Below are 19,724 nucleotides of genomic sequence, written 5' to 3' on the forward strand. Positions count from 1 at the left end.
AAATCAAAGAGCCTAAGTGATCTATGAGACAATATGAAGAGCTCTAATATATGTGTAATTGGAGTTTCAAAAGAAGAGATAAGAGTAATGGAACAGGAAAAAAATTTTTGAATTTTCCCAAATGTGGTCAAAGACATAAATTTAGAGTCCAGAGTCTCAGTGATCCCCAAGCAAGATCAATACAAAGAGAAGCACATCCTAGCACATCATATAAAATCTGAAAACCACAGATAGGGAAAAAAAAAATCTTGAAAGTAACTTAGAGAAAAACAACACTTTGCACACATGTAACGACAAAACAGATAACTGCATACATCTCATTGGAAACAATGGAAACCAGAAGACAGTGAAAGGATGCCTTTAAATTGCTAACACAAATGGAAAAAAAAAACCCTATCACTCATAATGCCATATCTAATTAATTATTCTTCAAGAATTAAAGCAAATAAAGACATTTTTAGATCAACTAAAATGCAGAGAACTGATTTCCAGCATATATAAACTATAACAAAGGCTAAAATAAGTTATTCAGGCTGAAAGGAAATGATATCAGATGAAAACCTGGGTCTCTTCAAGAACTGAAGAGCACCGGAAAGGGCAAATATATGGGTAAATATTAAAGATTGTATTTTCATCATAATTTCTTTAAAATATATATATGACAGTTTAAAGCAGAAACATCAATATTATATTATAGGGTTCTTAGCCTGTAGATGTAGCACATATGAGAAAACAGCATAAAAGACAGGAAAGGATGGTAAATGGGCCAATCTAGTTGCAAGGTTCTTACATTATTTTATGTGTACAATATTAACTATGGAAAATTAAGGATGTACACTATAATCCCTAGAGTAGCTGCTAAATATAATGCAAAGAGGTATAGCTAAAAAAAAAATGGATAAATTAAAATGGAATTCTAAAAATACATATTCAATTAACGCAAACAAACTGTGGAAAGGAAGACCAGAAGAACAAAAGACACACAGAACAAACAGAAAACGCAAATACTTGAAAACTAAGAGTTGACCTAAATCAAAACATATCAATCATTATGTTAATTGTAAGCAAACTAAACATTCCATTTAAAAGGTGGAGATTGTCAAGATGTGTAAAAACGCCAGACCCAACTATATGCTGTCTATAAGAGATGCACTTATATATATAATCACAGGTAGGCTGACAGTAGAAAGATTGAAAAAGATATATCAGACAAACAGCAATCACAAGAAGGTTGGAATGGTTCTATAAATAGCAGATAAAGTAAACTTCAAGACAAAAGAGTATTGCCAGAGTTAAAGAGAGGCATTTCAAGATGAAAACACGGTCAATACATTAGGAAGATAAACAATCGTGAAGGTGTAGGCGCCTAATAACAAAGCTTCAAAATAGATGAAGCAAAAATGGACAGACTTAAAAGGAAAGTTAAAAGCAGACAGACTTAAAGGGAGAAATAAATTCACAATCATACTTGATTTTAACAGCCCTCTCTCAACAACTGATAGGATAGCTAGACTGAAAAATCAATAAAGACACAGAGAATCTAAACAACATCTGTCAACCACCTTGACCTCACTGACATTTAGAGAACATGCCACAGAGCAACTATAGAATAGATATTCTTTTCAAGTGCCCATGGTACATTCACAGACACACCACAGGGTGGGCCATAAAGCAAGCCTCAATACATTTCAAGACTGAAATCTAAGAGCGCTTACTATGAGCTCTTTACTTGCACTACCCCATTTAATTCTTCACAATAACCCTAGGATATTGGTAAGTATTATTATAAGTCCAATAATACATAAAGAAGCAAAGGCTCAGGAAACTAAGTCACTTTTATTCACTGGATTTCACTGTAACTTTTGGCAGTGACACTCTCACAAACTAAAGACAAATACACTTAACATCAGACCTAGCCCCACCACATCCTTGTAGGTCAGTGGGAAAAACTTAGGACCTGTGGTCAAATGATCTGAGATGGGCCTGCCCTTGCCTCTAACTAGCCATGTGCCCTTGGTAAGTCACTTTTCTAAAACTTGATTTGCACATTTATAAACGACATCTGAGGTACATACTGCAAGCCCCATTTTACAGATGAGAAAACCAAGCCTTCGATGGGTTACATCATACTGCATGTGAGTGGCGGAGCCAAGATTCCGATCCAGGTCCATCTGACTCCAAAGCCCATGTGTTCACCAATCTGGGCTCCACCAATCTAATGCCAACACACCTGAGACATGTCTTCCCAGCACAAGTCTGAGATTTGCACCACCAGGTGAAGCCTATAATAAGACCAACTATTTACAGGGAATTCCCTGGCGGTCCAGTGGTTAGGACTCGGCATTCTCTGCCTGGACTGCCTGGGGTCCAGGTTTGATCCCTGGTCGGAGAACTAAGATCCCGCAGGCTGCATGGTGTGGCCAAAAAAAAAAAAAGACCAAATATTTACATTAAAGGGTAACCTTTTCAAAGAGTATTTACACATTAATTTTTATCTCAAGATAATATGAAAGACATAGTAGAGCTAAGTTGTTAAGCATACATACACCTCCTGGGGCCAGTCTGCCTGGGTGAGTCTCGGCCCTGCCACCTGCTTGATTCATGATCTAGGGTAAGTTATTTATCCTTTCATGACCTCAGTTTCTCTCAGGTAAAATGTAAAATGCAAGTGTAACAGGATTTTGCTGTAAAATGTGACTAATGACAGTATTTTGCTTACTGTGAGGATACGATGAGTTGAAATGTGAAAAGTGCTAGAACATTCGGGAGGCATGTGTTCAGGACCACAGCTGTGCTGGCCGTGATTTCATTATTACGAAAGTTCTTAATCCTTCTGCAGAGTAAGCACTGTTGGAGCCTCATACAGCTAAGGAACAATGCAAGAAGGGTGGACAGATGTGCTCAAGGGCACTCAGTGGGTTAGGGGCAGAGCTAGTGAGGAAGTATATAGTTCCAGTTCTGGACCAGGGCTCATTTTTCTACCCCATATCTGCCCCTATTCAAGGATGGGAGCAGGAGAGCTCCGAAGGGTGAGGGAGGCAAAGGCATTTGGCCAAGAGGAAAGGTCCTTCTGTGGGTACCTCCGCCAGCCTCTCGCAGCTGCGAGGCTTTGCCCAGCAGAATCTGAGCCACCAGGACCCAACCAGGTGGGAACACGTGAGGAGCCTCACCCCAACAGGGGGCGGGACCCGGAATGAGCCCCGGTGCCCTGGTGCCCCGGCCCGCATGTGTCTACTGAGAGCACTGGCGGGGGCCAGGGAGATGACAGCATATGCCCCCCTACATCACAGCCACGACACTCGGATCTACCGTCCCAGGAGGGAGCAGCTGCCAATCTAGGAGTCGAGGGTCACGTCACTGTTCCAGTGCCAAGTCTTTATGTTCAGAAAGGGGTGAGGGGACATTGTGTAATTGCTGGAAACACGGCGAACACATTGTGCAATTGCTGGAAACACGGCGGAACATGAAACACAGGAAAACAGCTTCTTGAATTGCACAACGTAAATCATGGTTCCAATTGTCCTGCAACAGTGTTTCAAAACAAACCACAAAAAGCAGCAATTGCTATCAAGATGGGAACTGAAAACAAAGATACTCCGGGACAGCGCTCTCCAACCTTTTTGGCACCAGGGACCGGTTTCGTGGAGGACAGTTTTTCCACGGACGGGGGTGGGGGTGGGGAGAAGGGGGAGATGGGGAGCGGCAGGTGAAGCTTCGCTCCTTGCCCACCGCTCACCTCCTGCTGTGCGGCCCCGTCCCTAACAGGCCCCCTGCTCTAGGAGCATTACCTCTTGAAGAGAAACTCACTGTCAGCTTACACGTGGCCCACCATCTCTCTCTCTCTTGTTTTTGTTTTTTAATGGCCGCCCCACATGGCTTAGTGGGATCTTAGTTTCCTGACCAGGGATCAAACCCGGGCCCTCAGCAGTGAAAGCACAGAGTCTTAACCACTGGACCACCAGGGAATTCTGCGTTGTTGTTGTTGTTTTTTAATTTTTCATGTTTATATTTACTCTCAATTACATTTTTTAAAATAAAATTTTAAATGAATTTACCTATTTTTGGCTGCGTTGGGTCTTCGTTGCTGCACACGGGCTTTCTCTAGTTGTGGAGAGCGGGGGCTAGGGGGCTACTCTCGTTGTGGTGTGCGGGTTTCTCACTGCAGTGGCTTCTCTTGTTGCAGAGCACGGGTTCTAGGCGCACGGGCTCAGTAGTTGTGGCACGTGGGCTCAGTAGTTGTGGCTCACGGGCTCTACAGCGCAGGCTCAGTAGTTGTGGCACACGGGCTTAGTTGCTCCACAGCATGTGGGCTCTTCCCAGACCAGGGCTCGAAGCCATGTCCCCTGCATTGGCAGGTGGATTCTTAACCACTGTGCCACCAGGGAAGCCCCCTCTGGGTTTTTTGAAGGTGCCTTCCTCCAGCCGTGAAATCCTCAGACACATGGTCACTGAAATGTACCCATCCCACAGCCCTGTCCCCTGCAGACTTGAGGGAGCTGGGATCCCAGGACTGTGCCCAGCTAGTGGCCTGGCTTGCCCTGGAGGAGGCTGTGAGACCACACTGCCACCATGTGGGCACCTCCGCTTACAGCCACAGCTGAAAATCGCTGCTGCCTGCCCCGCCACCAGCTGCAAGGGTATGAGCCCCACATTGCCCTCTGGTGGCCTAGATCGGCTGGCTGGCCCTAGAGGTTGGTGGGAAAACGGCAGCAGCCTAGGGTCAAATCAGATCCTTGCTCGGGGATCTAAAGTACAACTTTAAGCTTCCACCTCCTACTATCTGGGTGACCCTGGACAAGCTACTTATCCTCTATGTGTCTCAGTTTCTCTATCCATAAGATGGGGGCTGTAACGGTAACAACCTCACAGCGTTGTAGGATTAAATGAGCTAATACATCGGGTGTTTGGAACAGTGTCAGATGTCTGGTAACTCTTCAGTAGATCAGTAGCTTTCAAACCCTTTGACCAAGATCCACAGTAAGAAATACATTCTTTATCACAACCTAGGACACACAGCTATATATATATACATAACACTAACAAATATTTCACAAAATAATACTTATAACATGCAACATACTCTGACAATTCTGATTATTTTTTTAAAAGCTGATCATAACTCAGTAAATTGATTTCTCAAACCCACTGGTGGCTCACGTCACGCAGGCTGAAAAACACTGCAATAAATAAGTAAGTAAGAGGTAGCAGAAGCTTTACCCTAGCTCAGGCTGCCAGTCCTGGCTTCCTTCCCTCCCCTTGCACCTGTGCCCTGAGCCTTCCTTGTAACTGAGCCGGAGCCAGGCCAGGTCAGCTCTGGCTGGGCAGATGAGCCACCATAGAGCTGAGGAGACCCTCTGCGGCCTACTGTGCAGCCTTCTCGCAGGTTCTCGCCCTGCAGGTGGGAAGGATATGCCTTCACTCTCACCAGGCACTAACAACATGGCAGGCCCTGTGCTCCATCCTTCCTGCAACCTCACAGCCCTCTATGAGGAAGGCGTCATTCTTCCCATTTCTCAGCTGAGAAGCCTGAGGTCAGCAGAGGTGAAGTGACTATGGACTATGGATAAACAGGACTGGTCCTCCTCTGGAATTTGGAATGTGAATTAATCAGGGAAATCGGCCTTCCAGAAAATGCTGTGAAAATGCTAAACAGGGTTAATCGGAGGCTCTGAAAGAGAAAGCACTGGAGACACAGGAAAACCGAAATGGAAAGAGGCAGGGTGGGAGTGCCCCTGCCACATGGCATCTGGCATTAGCAGGAACAGCTGCACCAAAGAACACTGACCTCAGGAGAGGCAGGGGCACCGGTGTCCCACTGTGGATCACCACTGTTGGCTCCAGTCCTCGGCCGGGGCATTGGCAAAAGGAAGAGGTCAGACAAGGTGGAGGAGACCATGCCTGCCCACGCCCTCCCCTGGTCTCCTGTCTGTGATGGATGAGGAACTCTATTTAGCGGAAGGCTGAGCAGGGGATGTGAACCTGTTCCAAGGAGTCCATCACCCCATTCCAGAGGGAGGTCCCTGCACAGCTGTGGCTGTGGCCCTGCCTGCCTGGGGAGTGAGGCAGTGAACCTGCCAGTTGGACAGAGGACAAATAACAGCACGATGTGGCCAAGATGAGCTGGAGAAAAACATGGCAATGATTTTGGAAGGGCACAATGGGCCCATGCAATGTGGTGGGGGAAGTAGGATTTGGAGTCAAAGATGTGATTTGGGTCCCTGCTCTTTGTTCACGGAACAAATAATCACTGAGCACCTATTACGATGCTCCAAGCCCCAAAGTAAGCATTGACGCACTGGTGACAGAGTGGTAAGCATAGCTGCCTCCCAAGTAAGCAATGGAGAGACACAGACCCCCAGGTGCTTATAGTGAGTGAGGAATAAAGAAACTGTAACAATCCAGGGTACTGAGTCTGGTGATTGATAGACACACAGGGGCTGTGGAAGCTCAGTGGACGGAATCTACCCCTGCTCGAGGAGGATCAGGTTTGTGTCTCCAGAGACGATGCCTCATCTGGTACCTGGTAGCATTTTCTCAGATGGACAGTAGAGGGAAAAGCCTTCCAGTTGTAGGGAGTAGCAAGTGCAAAGCGCAGGGATGGGAGAGACATTTAGGTGAACTATGGTTCTGTGATTCCCACTGGCTGGAGTGGAGGTGTGAGATAGGGCTCTGCCAGTTTACCTGCCTCATGACCCTGGACAAGTCCTGGAACCTCTCAGACTATAAACTGCTCCCTGGGATATCAAAAGATACTTGGTTTAATTAGCATCTATGGAACATCCTCTGTGAGCCAGGCACTGTATCAGGTTGGTGCTGGGCATACGGAGATGTGTCAAAGCTACAAATCCCTACTCACAGGAAGCACATGGTCTCGTGGAAGAGACAGACACTATGCACTGTGTTACTAAGAACCATGAACAAAGCACCGGAGAGAAGGAGGCAATTAACGCTGCTCAAAGAAGAGGTGATGAGTAAGTGCTCTACCAAGTGGACAGAGAAAAAAGCATTTCAAATTAAGCAAAGGCAAGGAGGAAGGAAAAGGCATTGATGTATTCATAGAACAGGTCAGGAATGGTTGTAAGGTAAGGTACAGGGTGCAGGGGAGACAAGGGGTGACTGTGACACCAGCCTGGGACACACAGGTGCCTGGACCCCTGTTGTCCATGGCAGTGACAATGGGTGTGAAAGCAAGGCCCAGGCCCAAGCAGGTTCACAGGTCACCACACTTTCTGTGGGGCCTCAAAGGCAGGCCCTACAAGTACTACCACCATCTGACATCTTGTCCGGGCCCAGTTCCCCAGCACTCCAAAGAGACAAGCTTGAGGAGCCTGGGTGGAGGACAAGCCCAGCCATTTATGCCACGTATTGGGAAACAGAAGCCCCCAAGGGCATAGTGACTTGCCCGAAACCACGAGGTGATACAGTCGCAAGTGACAGACAATGGCCACAAAGCGTCCTCTTGTTGCTCCGAAGCCGCACTGAGACAATGAGACAAAGGGGTGCGATGCTGGCTGACATATACCGCAACAAGAGTTTGCAAACTCCAGAAGCAGCCCTCCCTCCCGCCCTTCTTCTCCAACTAGTACCTCCCTGTCGCTCCCTCCTCCTTCACCTCCTCTTCCGGACCCTCCTCTGGAGCCCGACAGCCTCTTCCGGTCCCTCCCCCTGAGGACCCGCCCCTCTCGCCGGTCCCTTCCCTAAGGGCCCGCCCCTCTTCCGGTCTCTCCCTCCAACAGCCCTTCTCTTCCGATTCCTAACTGAGGCTTCGACCCCGCCTCCCGTCACGTTGCAGAAAGGCTTGCTCTAGGTAGCCTGTGCCCGGAAGTGACGCTTAAGGCCCTCCCCTGAGGAAGTGACAACAGGAGTGCCCTTGACCGGTGGGGAGGGCCGCGCTGTGCATGCCTCCGCTCTCGCTGCAGGGAGGTAGGAGGCCCGTGGGGGTGGCGCGAGGTGGTGTCAAGGCGGCTGAGGCACTCTGCTGGCGCGATCCTGCGCGGGCCGGCGGCCGAGCGGACAGAGACCTTGGGCTGGGGGAACTTGCTATCCGGGGAGCCGGGGTCCCCGGTGGCGTCCCGTTCCTTCCACACACACGTTCCTCCTTTTTTAGTTCCCCCCTCCTACCCCGTGCCTCTTCGTTCCTCCTTGAATTGTTGCGGTTCCTCTTTCCTGATCCTTTAACAGCCACCCCCTTTGTCCTAAATTTCCCATTAAAACACTTTGAAAAAAAGTAATCGATAGAGTAAGGACTTCTCAGACCGCCGTGGGTTCCAGCGTTGATTCTCATTTAATAATTGGGTTATTTTGGACATGTCACGATTTACCTGAGCCTCGGAGTTTCCCGTATACCTCTCTTTTAATGGTGTATTGACTGCCCCTACTCTTCCTGCCTCTTCCCCTCACAGATGGCTCAGCGGCTTCTCCTGAGGAGGTTCCTGGCCTCCGTCATCTGCAGGGAGCCCTCTCAGAGTCGGTGGGCACCCCGTGCGTCCAGGGCCCTGCAGACCGCACAGTGCAGTCCCAGTAACCTGACAGTAACACCCAGCCAAGCCCGGTCAATATACACCACCAGAGTCTGTACGACGACCTTTAACATCCAGGATGGACCAGACTTTCAAGACCGAGTTGTCAACAGTGAGACACCAGTGGTTGTGGATTTCCATGCACAGTGAGTCCTGGGAGTTGGCAGAAGACTGGGGTATCACTCGTTCAGGTATTTGTTTATTGAGAGCCTGCTATGTCTCAGTGCTACATTGGATTCTTCTCATTCCAAAGATTGATGAGACCCAATCCCTTCTCTCAAAGATTAAGTATAGTTTGGCAGGAGACAAACTAGTAAACAATCTTCAGAACTCACTGTGATCGGTGCTGCGAAGCACTTATGTTGTGTATCTCACTGCCCGAATGGCCCCGGTCATCTTCAGCTTGGACCAAAGCAGGAAAAATATGACTCCAGCATCATCTGACTTGTGGTGTATCCCAGTTCCTGGCCCGTTAGAGAGTTGATTTTATTTTAACATCTTGCCACCTAACCTGGGAAGGGCTGGCAAAAAGTTATCAGTGCCACCGCAGTGGTGCCCAGGCATGCAGGGGATGGGCAGGAGTTTCTTTCCAGTGCTGTGTGAGTTTGTTTTAGGGATATTTAAATGTCTGTGGCCTTCTGATTGTTGGCCTGGCCTTCTTCATTTCCGGACCTTTGAGGCCTGGCTAGACGCCTGACTCCAAAACTACTGGACAAACCCCTCAGAATGGGGCATCCTGAAAGAAGCCAGAGTTAGAAGTTGGAAGGCCTTTTGCGCAAACCAAACCACTGACAGATTCTTTTGCTTTCTTTCCCATTCTTTCTCTGACTCACTGTGTTGCCTTGGGCGGGCCATGTGGTGTCCTTCTGCCTCCCTCTCTTCACTTTGATAGGAGATAAGGTCTTGCAGACTGGGTTTTTAGGTGTTGTGAGTTCATTAAAATCTCTGAATGCAAAGGGTTTAAAGGCTGAGAATAAAATAGGAGTCACCAGTCGGGGGTTCATGAAAGGCAGAGCTGTCCTGCCCTCCTGGTCTGATGAGCATACCGGAGAAGGCTTCTAAAATGGATGAAAAGTGGGGTGATGCCTTATCTTCTTCCCCATAAAGGAGGCAGGGGGTGAGTTTGTTCATTCAGTGCCAGGCACTGCCCTTAGTGGCACGTACTTAGAGATGACAGTCTAGGCTTACCATCTAGAGGGGAACACCTGTGTTAGTGCAGTGACGGCAGTTGACAGAGGGCCTGGGGGATCACAGGGTAACCTGGGGCTAAAAGAAGACACTTGGAACACAACCTTGGATGCAGTCCCAGACCTTGCACAAGTCTCGTAACTTGCTTGGGCCTCAGTTTCTTAGGAAGACGTTTTCTTTTCCTTTGCAGGGTTGAGGGTTCTGTGTAGTAAAAGTTGAGAAGGTCCTGGCACAGTGGCTGGCAGTCGTAGATACTCCCTAGCTACTGGTTTCAGTTCCCTTAGTTCCGAGTCCGTGAGGTGTTTGAAGTAACTCTGCAGCTTACAAAGCATGTTTATCCACGTTGTCTTAATTGATTTCTCATCATAGCTTCTAGATCCAGAGTCTCGCTTTCAAATGAGGAAACTGAAGCTTCAGAACAATCAGCTGGTTGGCAGGAGCCTGTCTTTGAACCTAAACCTTTTAACTTCAAATCCCGCTTTCATCTATATGACAGTGTATTTCTTTTAGATATAGTGAAATACGTGAAATGACCTTTCTAAGAGTCTTAGGATGAGGCCCGTGTTTTAGAAATCCAGGACCTGTAAAAATTTCCCAATTGCAGAGTCTCCTGGAGTTACCTGGCATGTCAGCATTACAGGTTAATATCCAAACACTGTAAGCAGAGGTGATGAGGCCAGACAGTCCCTCGGAAAGATGTGGGTCAAGGGAAGGTCCTGGGAAACCGTAGACTGACTGGCGAGCGCTTTTGTGACGGGATGCTTCTCCTTCCCCTTCCGAGGTGGTGTGGTCCCTGCAAGATCCTGGGGCCAAGGTTAGAGAAGGTGGTGGCCAAGCAGCATGGAAAGGTGGTGATGGCCAAGGTGGATATTGACGACCACACAGACCTCGCCATAGAGTATGAGGTATGTTTCGGCAGGGGATGGCCACGGGGCAACTGGTGTGGGGATGCTTGGGGCCACAGGGTAGCTGGAGACGTCTTGGGGGCCGCCAGGAAGCCAGTAAGGGGGTGTCTTGATTCTTTCTAGAGATCTCAGGGGTTCAGAGCACTTCAGATGTGACTCCCTTGGTCCTCTGAGCCTCCTGTCTCTCTTCACCACCTTTAGGCAGTGGGATGTGTGACCCCAAACACCAGGTTTTTCTCGGAATCTTGGGAAGTTGATGCCCTCCCTCATTCATGGATTCATCCATCCATCTGTGAGCCCTACGGCGTGCCAGGGGTACATGATTCTGGCGCAACTAAGATGAGCTCCTTGTCCCCGGGGTTGGGGTGGGGGAGTAAAGGGGATGGGGAATGTGTCACGGTAGAGGGACCCTCTGAGCAGAGCCGTGAAGGATGGGAGAAGAAGGCAGGGCCGAGAGCACAGCAAACACAGACATGAGCTGTTCTGTGCCTGACTGGTTTGTGCGTTCCTTCAGCAGACACGTGTTCAGAGTCCCTTTGAGGCCAGGGCTGTTACTTGGTGGTGAGGATGTGGCAGTGAACAGAGCTGACGGAATCCCTGCCTTTGTGGAGCCTGCATGCTAGTATTTTAGATTGGGCATCCACAAACTTGTTCTCTAAAGGACGAGGTGGTACACGTTTGAGGCTTTGCAGGGCATTGGTCTCTGTTGCAATACTCACCTGTCGTGTAGCACGAGAGCAGCCACAGAAAGTATCTAAACAAATGGGCGTGGCCGCGTGCGGGTAAAACTTCATTTACGAAAACAGGCAGCGGGCAGCAGGTTTGGCTCGTGGGCCGCTGATCCCTGCTTTAGATAATAAGTGCCGTGGAGAAAAAGAAATCAGGAGCGGGGGTGGGAGTGCCGGGCACAGGGCTGGGGAGGGTTTCCTTTTTTAAAGGGTGGGCTCGGGAAGGCCTCGCTGAGAAGCTGACAGCTGAGCGAAGACCTGGAGGGAGTAAGGACCGAACCAGGCCGCTCTTCGGAAGCGCGATCCAGTGGAGCAGACATCCTTTGCAAAGGCCCTGAGGTCAGGGCCGCACGCGTGTGCGCACAGAACATCAGGGCCTGTGTGCCTGGAGCAGGGCTTGCCAGAGGAAGAGGGGCAGGAGATGCGTGGGATGCGGAGCGACCTCTGGGCCTCGGAGGCCACTTTGTAGTTGGAGAAAGGGGAGCGGTCCCTTGTGGCTGGATGGCCACGGTGAAGGGCCGAGCAAGCGGTGAGAGGACAGCCAGCTGGGAAGGCCGACTGCCGCCCAATTGGAAGGGGCCTGGATGGCATTATTCCGGAGCCAGGGTCGCCCCTGGTGGCCTGTGGGCCACATCTGGCTCACTAGCTTGATTGGTCTGGCCCTCAAAGTGTTTTTGTTTTTTTTTTTTAAATGCTGAATCAGATGCTGTTATTTAAAACTCAGAAGATTTTACAGGAACATCCAGATTTCTGGTTCTCTTGAAACATCTAGATCTGGCCAGAGCGAACTACATCCCTCCCTGGTAATAAGTGACGGAAAGAGGTGGCATCTCTCTTTCTCAGAGTTTGGAAGTCCAGGTTCGACTCTCTCTAGACCAGGCAAAGTAGAGATGCCCACCCTCCAGCCAGTCCCTGTGGCAGGAAAGGGATGGGGGTGGGGGTGAGAATAGGCTGGCTGCCCGTGGAGCTGGGGCTGGGGTGGTCACTCAAAGGAAAAGCCAGCTTCGCTGACCAGAGGCAAAGGAAAAAGATGCTGGGCAGGCAGAGCCACAGATGACGGCTGCAGATGGTTGGGGGGATATTACCAAAGTAAGACTATCCATGGCACTGGGTGACCGGGGGCCGCTTACAAGGGCTCCAGGGAAGCAATGAATTGTACTTTTTTTGTTTTTGTTTTCAAAAGCTCTCCCACTGATTGCCCAGTCAAGAGGGTACTTGTCTGACCATTTAGGGGCCCCTAGCTTTCACTGCTTGCCCCTCCCTCCCCCAGAGACCCACGGCAGCTGTGGGAGTGAGGGTGTGGTCTTCTGGTGTGAGCTTAGGGCTGGAGCTTCTGGGCACCCCAGGGTGATGGGCAGGCTCCAGGCTCCCTCCCTCCTGAGCTTCAGCTTCAGGCATTGGAACTTAGGCCAACATCCTGAGCCCCGACCGTGTCTCAGCAACTGTAGTAGCTGTAAGGATACAGAAAAGAATCACCCAGTTCCTCCAGCTGTGGCCACACGGGTGGCGAGAATCCCCAAGACCACCCCACCTGCATTCCAGGGAGCCTGCATTCCAGGTGATGTACGGCCGGGCCCTGAAGCCCTGTGGTTAAGCCTGGGAAGTGTGTGGTGGGGGAGAGGTCCTCTTGTAGGGTCTTCTCCCTCCGTCCACTGTCCGCATAGTACGGCGTCATATAGAAATTCCTCAAGGCTGCTGGGCCCACGTCCCCTGGACCCGGCCTCCTGGTTTTGCCAGGTCCTGGGCTGATGTCATTGCAGGGTTTAGGAAGCTCCAGTGGGGATTCTTCCTGACCCCTCCCCGACCCCTTCCTTCCTTCCTTCCTTCCTTCCTTCCTTCACACCTGTTGTTTTGAAGAGAGTCTGAGGAAGAAGTTTCAGCTAAGAGGTCCATAGTGCCTCCTGGGACAGCTTCCTCCGAAGCCTGAAGGCCTTTTCCGAATGGTGGGTGGACTTGGAGAGACTGCTTTCAGTTATTCAGGGAATATAATTCTTCCCAAGCTCTCCTGCCACCCCCAAGCCCAGCACACACCCTCTTCCCGTCCCTCCACACTCTATGCTTCAGTCAACTGTCCACCCTAGAATTTCACCATCTCCCAAAGGAGAGGGAAGGGAAAGTGGCCCGGGGCCTTGGGGTGCCCCCCCGCCTCTGCACCGCTTGGCTTGGCGGAGTGAAGAGCTCTCTGCTCCCTGTCGCCTCAGGTCCTCTGCTGGGTGCCCCCCAGTCGTTCAGACCCTGGGGAGAGAGCGGATCGGGCTGCAGACCTACATGCTTTCTTCTGGGGCTTCTGCTGCTCGCCTCACACTTGGAGTTTCATCCTTTTATTTCTCATCTTACAGAGAATGCCCTTTAAAAACATTATAAAAAACAACCAAAAAAAAAAAAAAAAAAAAACAACCAAGTAGCAATAATCTTAGCATAGAAACAAACTACTGTCAATATTTGGGGTACCTCGTTTGAACTTTTTATTTGAATTTTTAATGGTCCACATATCCTCATAGACAGTTCATTGAATAGTATTTCAGTATTAGTGAAATAACGCATAGCTGGAATGCACAGTACTTCCGTCATTACCATATTGCCTTATTTTGAAAGTTTTCTAAATCAGCACTTTCAAACATGAGTATGACCTGGGATATTGTTAAAAAGCAGATTATGATACAGTGGGTCCGAGAAGGGTCCAAGATTCTGCATTTCTAACAAGCTTCCAGATGATGCCACTGCCGGGAGTCCAGGACCCAACATCGAGGAGCAAAAACCCTGAAGCTCTGGGCCGGCCTTCTAGGGGAGGTGCCGTCAGCGAGTGGGTTTGGACAAGTGGATAATGACACGTATCCACCATTACCGTCTCACACAGAAGAGTTTCACCATCCTAAAATCCTCTCTGATTGACCTTTTCCTCCCCTCTCCTCCTGAACTCCTGGCAGCCACTGATCTTCTTACTATCTCCGTAGTTTTGCCTTCTCCAGGATGTTATATAGTTGGATTCGATTCTTTCAGTAATAGTTTTTCCAAGAACCCTCCTGTATCCAAAAGCATTTGGCCTTTCTCTTTTGAAGCATGAGATCCTTTTAATGTTTCCCCACATTATTATTAATAAATATTATTAATGTTTATTAAACATTAAACATTATTAATGTTTCCCCAGCAGTCCCTGCCCTGCTGGGACTCAATGTTTTTATCTCCAATCCCTTGCTCTTGGGCCGAGGTATAACGTAGTTTGATGTCACAACAGCAACGTCACACAGATCTTGTTTCAAATTCCAGCCCTATCGCTTAGTCACTCAGCCTTTGAGCCTCAGTCTTCTCATCTGTAAAATGAGCCCACGTTGAGGCAGGAGTTGATGAGCCAGCACACACAAATGGTCCGGGTTGTCCCTGACACGTAAAAAGCACCAGTATGTGGCTGCCGGGGTGACAGTGACCTTTTCCTTTGTGTTCTGCAATTGGCCGAGGAGGAGGTCACCAGTCTCCTGTGACAACTAGCACTGTGCCCGTCCGCCTGTCCCTCGGGAGGTCCTTTGCATTTCACAAATGGAGGAAATTGGGGTGAGACGGGAGAAGACCAGGCAGGGACACCAAGCTCAGTGGCAATGTGGGCTGGGGGGCTGCAGGTTGGTGGGAAGACACACACGCACACCCCTACGCCTCCTGAGTTCCCGGGGCCTTCAGCCAAGCATGGAAGCCTCCAGGTGGCTTCACGAGCAGGAGCTCAGCGCATCTTAGCGCATCTTTTCATCTCTTCTCCGGCCTCTTGGTTCCCTCAGTGGCACCAGAATTGAGAGGGGAGCTGAATTCTCGCTCCACCGCGATCCCCTTACACTTACATTGCCTTTCCAGAAGAATGTGCCAGGGACCTGTGCACTTCCATTTAAGGCAGTCTTTACAGGCACCAGCCCTTCCAGATTTGTGAACCAGACTCAGGGTCAGCAAAGCCACATCCTCCTCCTTGGGGGTGAGGGAAGTCCAGTCACAGCCCAGGTATCCCTGAAGTGTCCTAGAAAATCCAGCTTCTCGCAGGCCCATGACTCTGTGTGTGTGTGTGTGTGTGTGTGTGTGTGTCTGTCTGTCTGTCTGTCTGTCTGTCTGTCTGTCTGTATATCTAGGCTCAAACCTCAAAGAACTCCCTTGATCAGTAATGACTAGATTTTGGTTGTCATGAAAACACAGTTGCAGTGTGTCTGCTGTACACCCAACTGCAGCATGGTCTGTGCGTGTGTAAGCACACGTGTGAGTTTACACAAATGCGATTGTAAAGGGAATCATCTAGAATTCTGGAGAAGAACTGAGTCTACTCCAAGCCACCTCAGTGAGCACAGCGTCCTGCTCAGAGGGAGGACGGTAAAAACAATTAGACCACTGCTCAGACACTGAGATACAGTTTTACCTCAGTTAAAGAAGCACAGGACAGCATGGGATCCAGCATGGGCGAAGTGGAGCAGTTCGTGCCTGAGCCTTGGGCCTCAGTTCAGAGCTGCCGGATGTGAGGCCGCTGCCTCCACAGACCAGTAGAGGGCGCAGGAGACTGCATGTGCGGGCCCGGGGCGCCTCCAGGGACTGCATCCTGGAAGGACCCCTTCTGGGCCTGCAGACGGGGCAGCCATGTGCTCAGCCTTGCACTTCGTGCTATCACACGTGCCAGGGGCGCGAAGGACGGAGCCAGTGGTGGCGCCATGAGCAGGGGCACGTGTGGTGGTCAGCCCACCACCAGGTGGGTCTGCCTGCACATTGCCTCTGGGAAGCGTGTCAGCTGCCACCAACAGCAGCCCCAGGACAGCCTTGAGGGCACCTGAAGGCACTAACAGGGACAGGGACTCTTGTCATCTTACCTGTTGTGTTTGTCCCCAAAGCCCGTTAGAAGAGAGGCGCACAGCCTGCCACATACTGAGACTGGGCCGGTCAGGCCCGCGCTTCTGTTTTGTAACTGACATATGCACAGTCAGAACGTTCCAAATCTTAGGCCTGGCTTCCCAGGGTGACTCATGGGCAGGACAGCACTCAGGACACGTGAAGAACTGGTACGTTTGTAGAAATCGCTACAAATGTAACTAAGTGTAACTACTTTGTAGTTACAAAGTAACTACAAGTTACTTTGTAGTTAACTTGTGTGTTAGAAAAGTTTGTGTTTATTTTGTTCTGTTTATATAGTTTTTTCAAATGCCATCAATGCCAGGTGGGGAGCCCAGGCAGCAGAATGCGCGATGCCAGAGCAGGTCTTGGGCCTCATTTACATACCACGTGATCTGTACAGGTCCCCTGGGGGAGCTTGAGAAAATGCTTCACAGGCCAAGAATGTCCAACCCCCCTAATAAATTAGGTTCACAAGGCTGAGCCCCTCCTCCCACACTGCCCAGTGTGAGTCATTGAATTTCTGGAGCCTGTTAACCATCGTGGCGTGGAGCTGAAAGAGGTTGCGCGGGACCCTGGGTTTTCCTTTTGTGATGTGCCCTCTGTGGCCTTCATTTGTTGAGTGCCCACTGTGTGCCGGGCACCGTGCCGAGTGCAGGGCGCTGTGCTGAGAATTTGCAGAGATTAGCCGGCTCAGCCCCTATGCCCGCTAATATAAGCCCCAGTAGTATCTCCATTTGCTGATGAGAACACGGACACTTCGAGTGATGAAATGGCTCGCCCAGAACGGCCTGAGATTGGCTCAGCCGGCCCCAGAGCGTGAGTTCCTGACTACGCAGCTTTATATCCAAATCTTTAATCCCTGTCCTAGACCTGCACCATAGAAACTCATCCCCATTTCACAGAAGAGGGCGCCGAGGCTCTGAAGTTGGCGTGACCCGTCCAAGGCTCCCAGCTGATGAGTGGCAAGGCCAGGATTCCAATTCTCCTGGTCCCCGTGTGCCAGGCCGCCCCTCGGGGCGGTTCTCTTAGCCCCTCAGCTCCTCCCTGCCCACAGCTCTGGCCTGCAGCTGCACGGGTTATTTTAATCTCTCCTGTCATTCCAGCCAAACCACTGGGACAGTGAGTCAGGCACACAGTTGGGGGAGGAAGGGTACTGCTGGGAGCCCACAGTGGAAAAGTTTCTCCGGGAGCGGACCTGCAGGCCCTGCCGTACCCTGCGCAAAGGGAAGGGGGCCCACCCGTGGCTTTGGGCAGCCACTGTCCTGCATGAACCACCAGCCCTCTCCCCACAGCTTGGGAATAACGGTCAAGAGGAGCTCACCTCTGAGTGACTCGGCCTCCTTTGTCCCCTCCACCCAGGTGTCAGCTGTGCCCACCGTGCTGGCCATCAAGAATGGAGACGTGGTGGACAAGTTTGTGGGCATCAAGGATGAGGACCAGCTGGAGGCGTTCCTGAAGAAGCTGATTGGCTGACAAGCAGGGAAGCGTCCTGACTGCCCCTGCCCGCCTGGGCCCCGTGTTCCCGGGGGACCCCGATAGCACTCACAGCCCTTCTGTGCTGGCCCTTCCCGCCTCCTCCCTCTGTCTGGCCCCCGTGGGCCCGTGCTTTGGAGACCAGGCCTCCAAACACAGGAGCCTCAAGTGCTCCCAACCCGGCTGACCGCCAGGGTGGCTGCCCAAGGAGCAGTGCCGCCGCCGAGCTGGGACAGACGTCTCCCCACCCATTCTCTGTCTGCTCCCTCTAGGGCTGGTCGCCACGCTTCCAGGTTGCAGGGACAGAGTCCCGGGGCCAGCCTGCAGTAACGGCTTGGTCTCCCTGCTCCCTTCTGATCTGAACCCCGGTGCCTGGCTCATCTGCCTCCTGCATTTTTCTTTCCTGCTGCTGTTTTGTAAAAAGAAGAAGAAGGAAAAGAGAAACCCAAACAAGTGAGAGTAATATACATAATTCCCTCATTTTTTTGTAGGTCTGTAATAAAGAACTTTATGTGGTCCCGTCTACCTCCCGCTGTGAAGAACAGACCCTGGGCCCTGCACTAGCTTACCATGTCCACCCCCCACCCCCACCCCCCAAAGAGCCACCTCCCTCTTTCCTCCCAGGCGCCGGGGCAGCGGACGTGTGTTGGGCTGGGGGCATCCTGCAAACCCTTGCCTCTGAAAGGCTCGAGACACTACCCTCCTTTACCATCATCTGGCCCTTCAGTTCTCCGAGCAGGAGACTTCACGGAAAGAACTGGACCAATAAAACTAGGGTTTGCACTGTCGACGGCTTCCATTCTGTCTGGGCCCTGGGAGCACCGTTGGCCCCTTCCCAGGCTCTGCCCCTGTTTTCTCCTCTGACTCCCACAACCCTCTTGCCCTCGACCAGCCCCTCCTGTGACTAATACCGGTTTCAGTGGTGGCCACTGTTCTGAAGATGCCTTTACATACAAGTAAGGCAGAAGGGTGTCTGTTGTCCCCATTATGCAGATGAGGACACAGAGGCTGTCAGGGTACAGAGCCCAGGTTTCTACCCAGAGCTGGTTGCCTCTGCAGCCTGAGCTCTTATAACTGATCCTCAGGGGGGCCTCTTCTGCTGACAGGCCCACACTCCTGCAGAAGCCTGGCCTGCCCCTCTCCCCACCCCAGCCCATTGGGAGGTGGGCTGTCCTTCCTGTGTGTGTGCGCACAGGAACTCCGAGGCCTCAGGGCCAGGCTCTCTGCCCCTTCTTGTTCCCAGCCCCGCCTTGGCCCGTGAAGGAGGGTGTCAGGCACACCAGGCTTACCAGCTGGGAAAGCCCACCCCTCTTCCTCATGTGGCCAAGCTGCCCTTTGGCTCACTTGCCCAGCTCAGATGCCCGCTCACTGGGTGCCAGGCGGCAGGGGTATCCCGGCACCCTTCCCTTTGGCCCTGGGGTGCTGTGTGCACTCTTCTCAGTGTCCTTGGTGTCCCTATTGGAACTGCCTGTGTTACCACAGGGTCTTTGAGGGGGCGGCCCCAGGACTGCCTTGGGAAGGCTGCTGTGACTGGCGCCAGAGGGCGGAGTTGGCTCAGAAGCAGGGCCTGTGGCCTCTGGAAGGCCGCAGGCCTGGGCTCTGTCACAGGCATGTGGAAGGGGAGTAAACCAGCAGCTGGCATTCGTGGAGAAAGGCCAAGAGCCGTGTGTAAGATAAATGAGAACAGCCAGTACGTAGAGGGTACTTCCTGGGTGCCAGGCTCTGTTCTAAGCACCGCCCCCCCCCCCCGGCAGCCCCACAAGGCAAGCACTGATCATCGCTCCCGTTCACGCACGACACCCACTCAGGGAGGGTGGGGACGTTGTCCAAGACAGGAAGTCCACAGGCACCTGGGCTGGCCCTGCGCCCGCACCTCCCCCGCCGCCCTACGGAAGGTAGCGTGTGATCCTAATCTCACCGCGGGCTGACAAGGCAGGCAGCTTCAGCTCCTGTTACAGAAAAGGCACTGATGCAGAGTTGGGTAACTCAGAGACGCCCAGCGGGTAAGGGTTGGGACGAGAATTCAGAGCCGGGCCGCCTGACTCCCGAGCCCGGCCGTT

At 51.3% G+C, this 19,724-nt stretch overlaps 1 protein-coding gene across 1 annotated transcript; it reads left to right on the forward strand.

The window, feature by feature from the left end:
• The first annotated feature begins 7,779 nt into the window (after positions 1-7,779).
• Positions 7,780-18,446, forward strand: TXN2 (thioredoxin 2). Its single transcript, XM_079937559.1, has 4 exons — positions 7,780-7,923; positions 8,403-8,665; positions 10,489-10,612; positions 17,551-18,446. The coding sequence occupies exons 2-4, from the start codon at positions 8,403-8,405 to the stop codon at positions 17,662-17,664; spliced, it is 501 nt and encodes a 166-aa protein (XP_079793685.1). The 5' UTR covers positions 7,780-7,923; the 3' UTR covers positions 17,665-18,446.
• Positions 18,447-19,724: the final 1,278 nt, after the last annotated feature.

The sequence above is a fragment of the Stenella coeruleoalba genome (assembly GCF_951394435.1).
Source record: "Stenella coeruleoalba genome assembly, chromosome: 11".
NCBI lineage: Eukaryota > Metazoa > Chordata > Mammalia > Artiodactyla > Delphinidae > Stenella > Stenella coeruleoalba.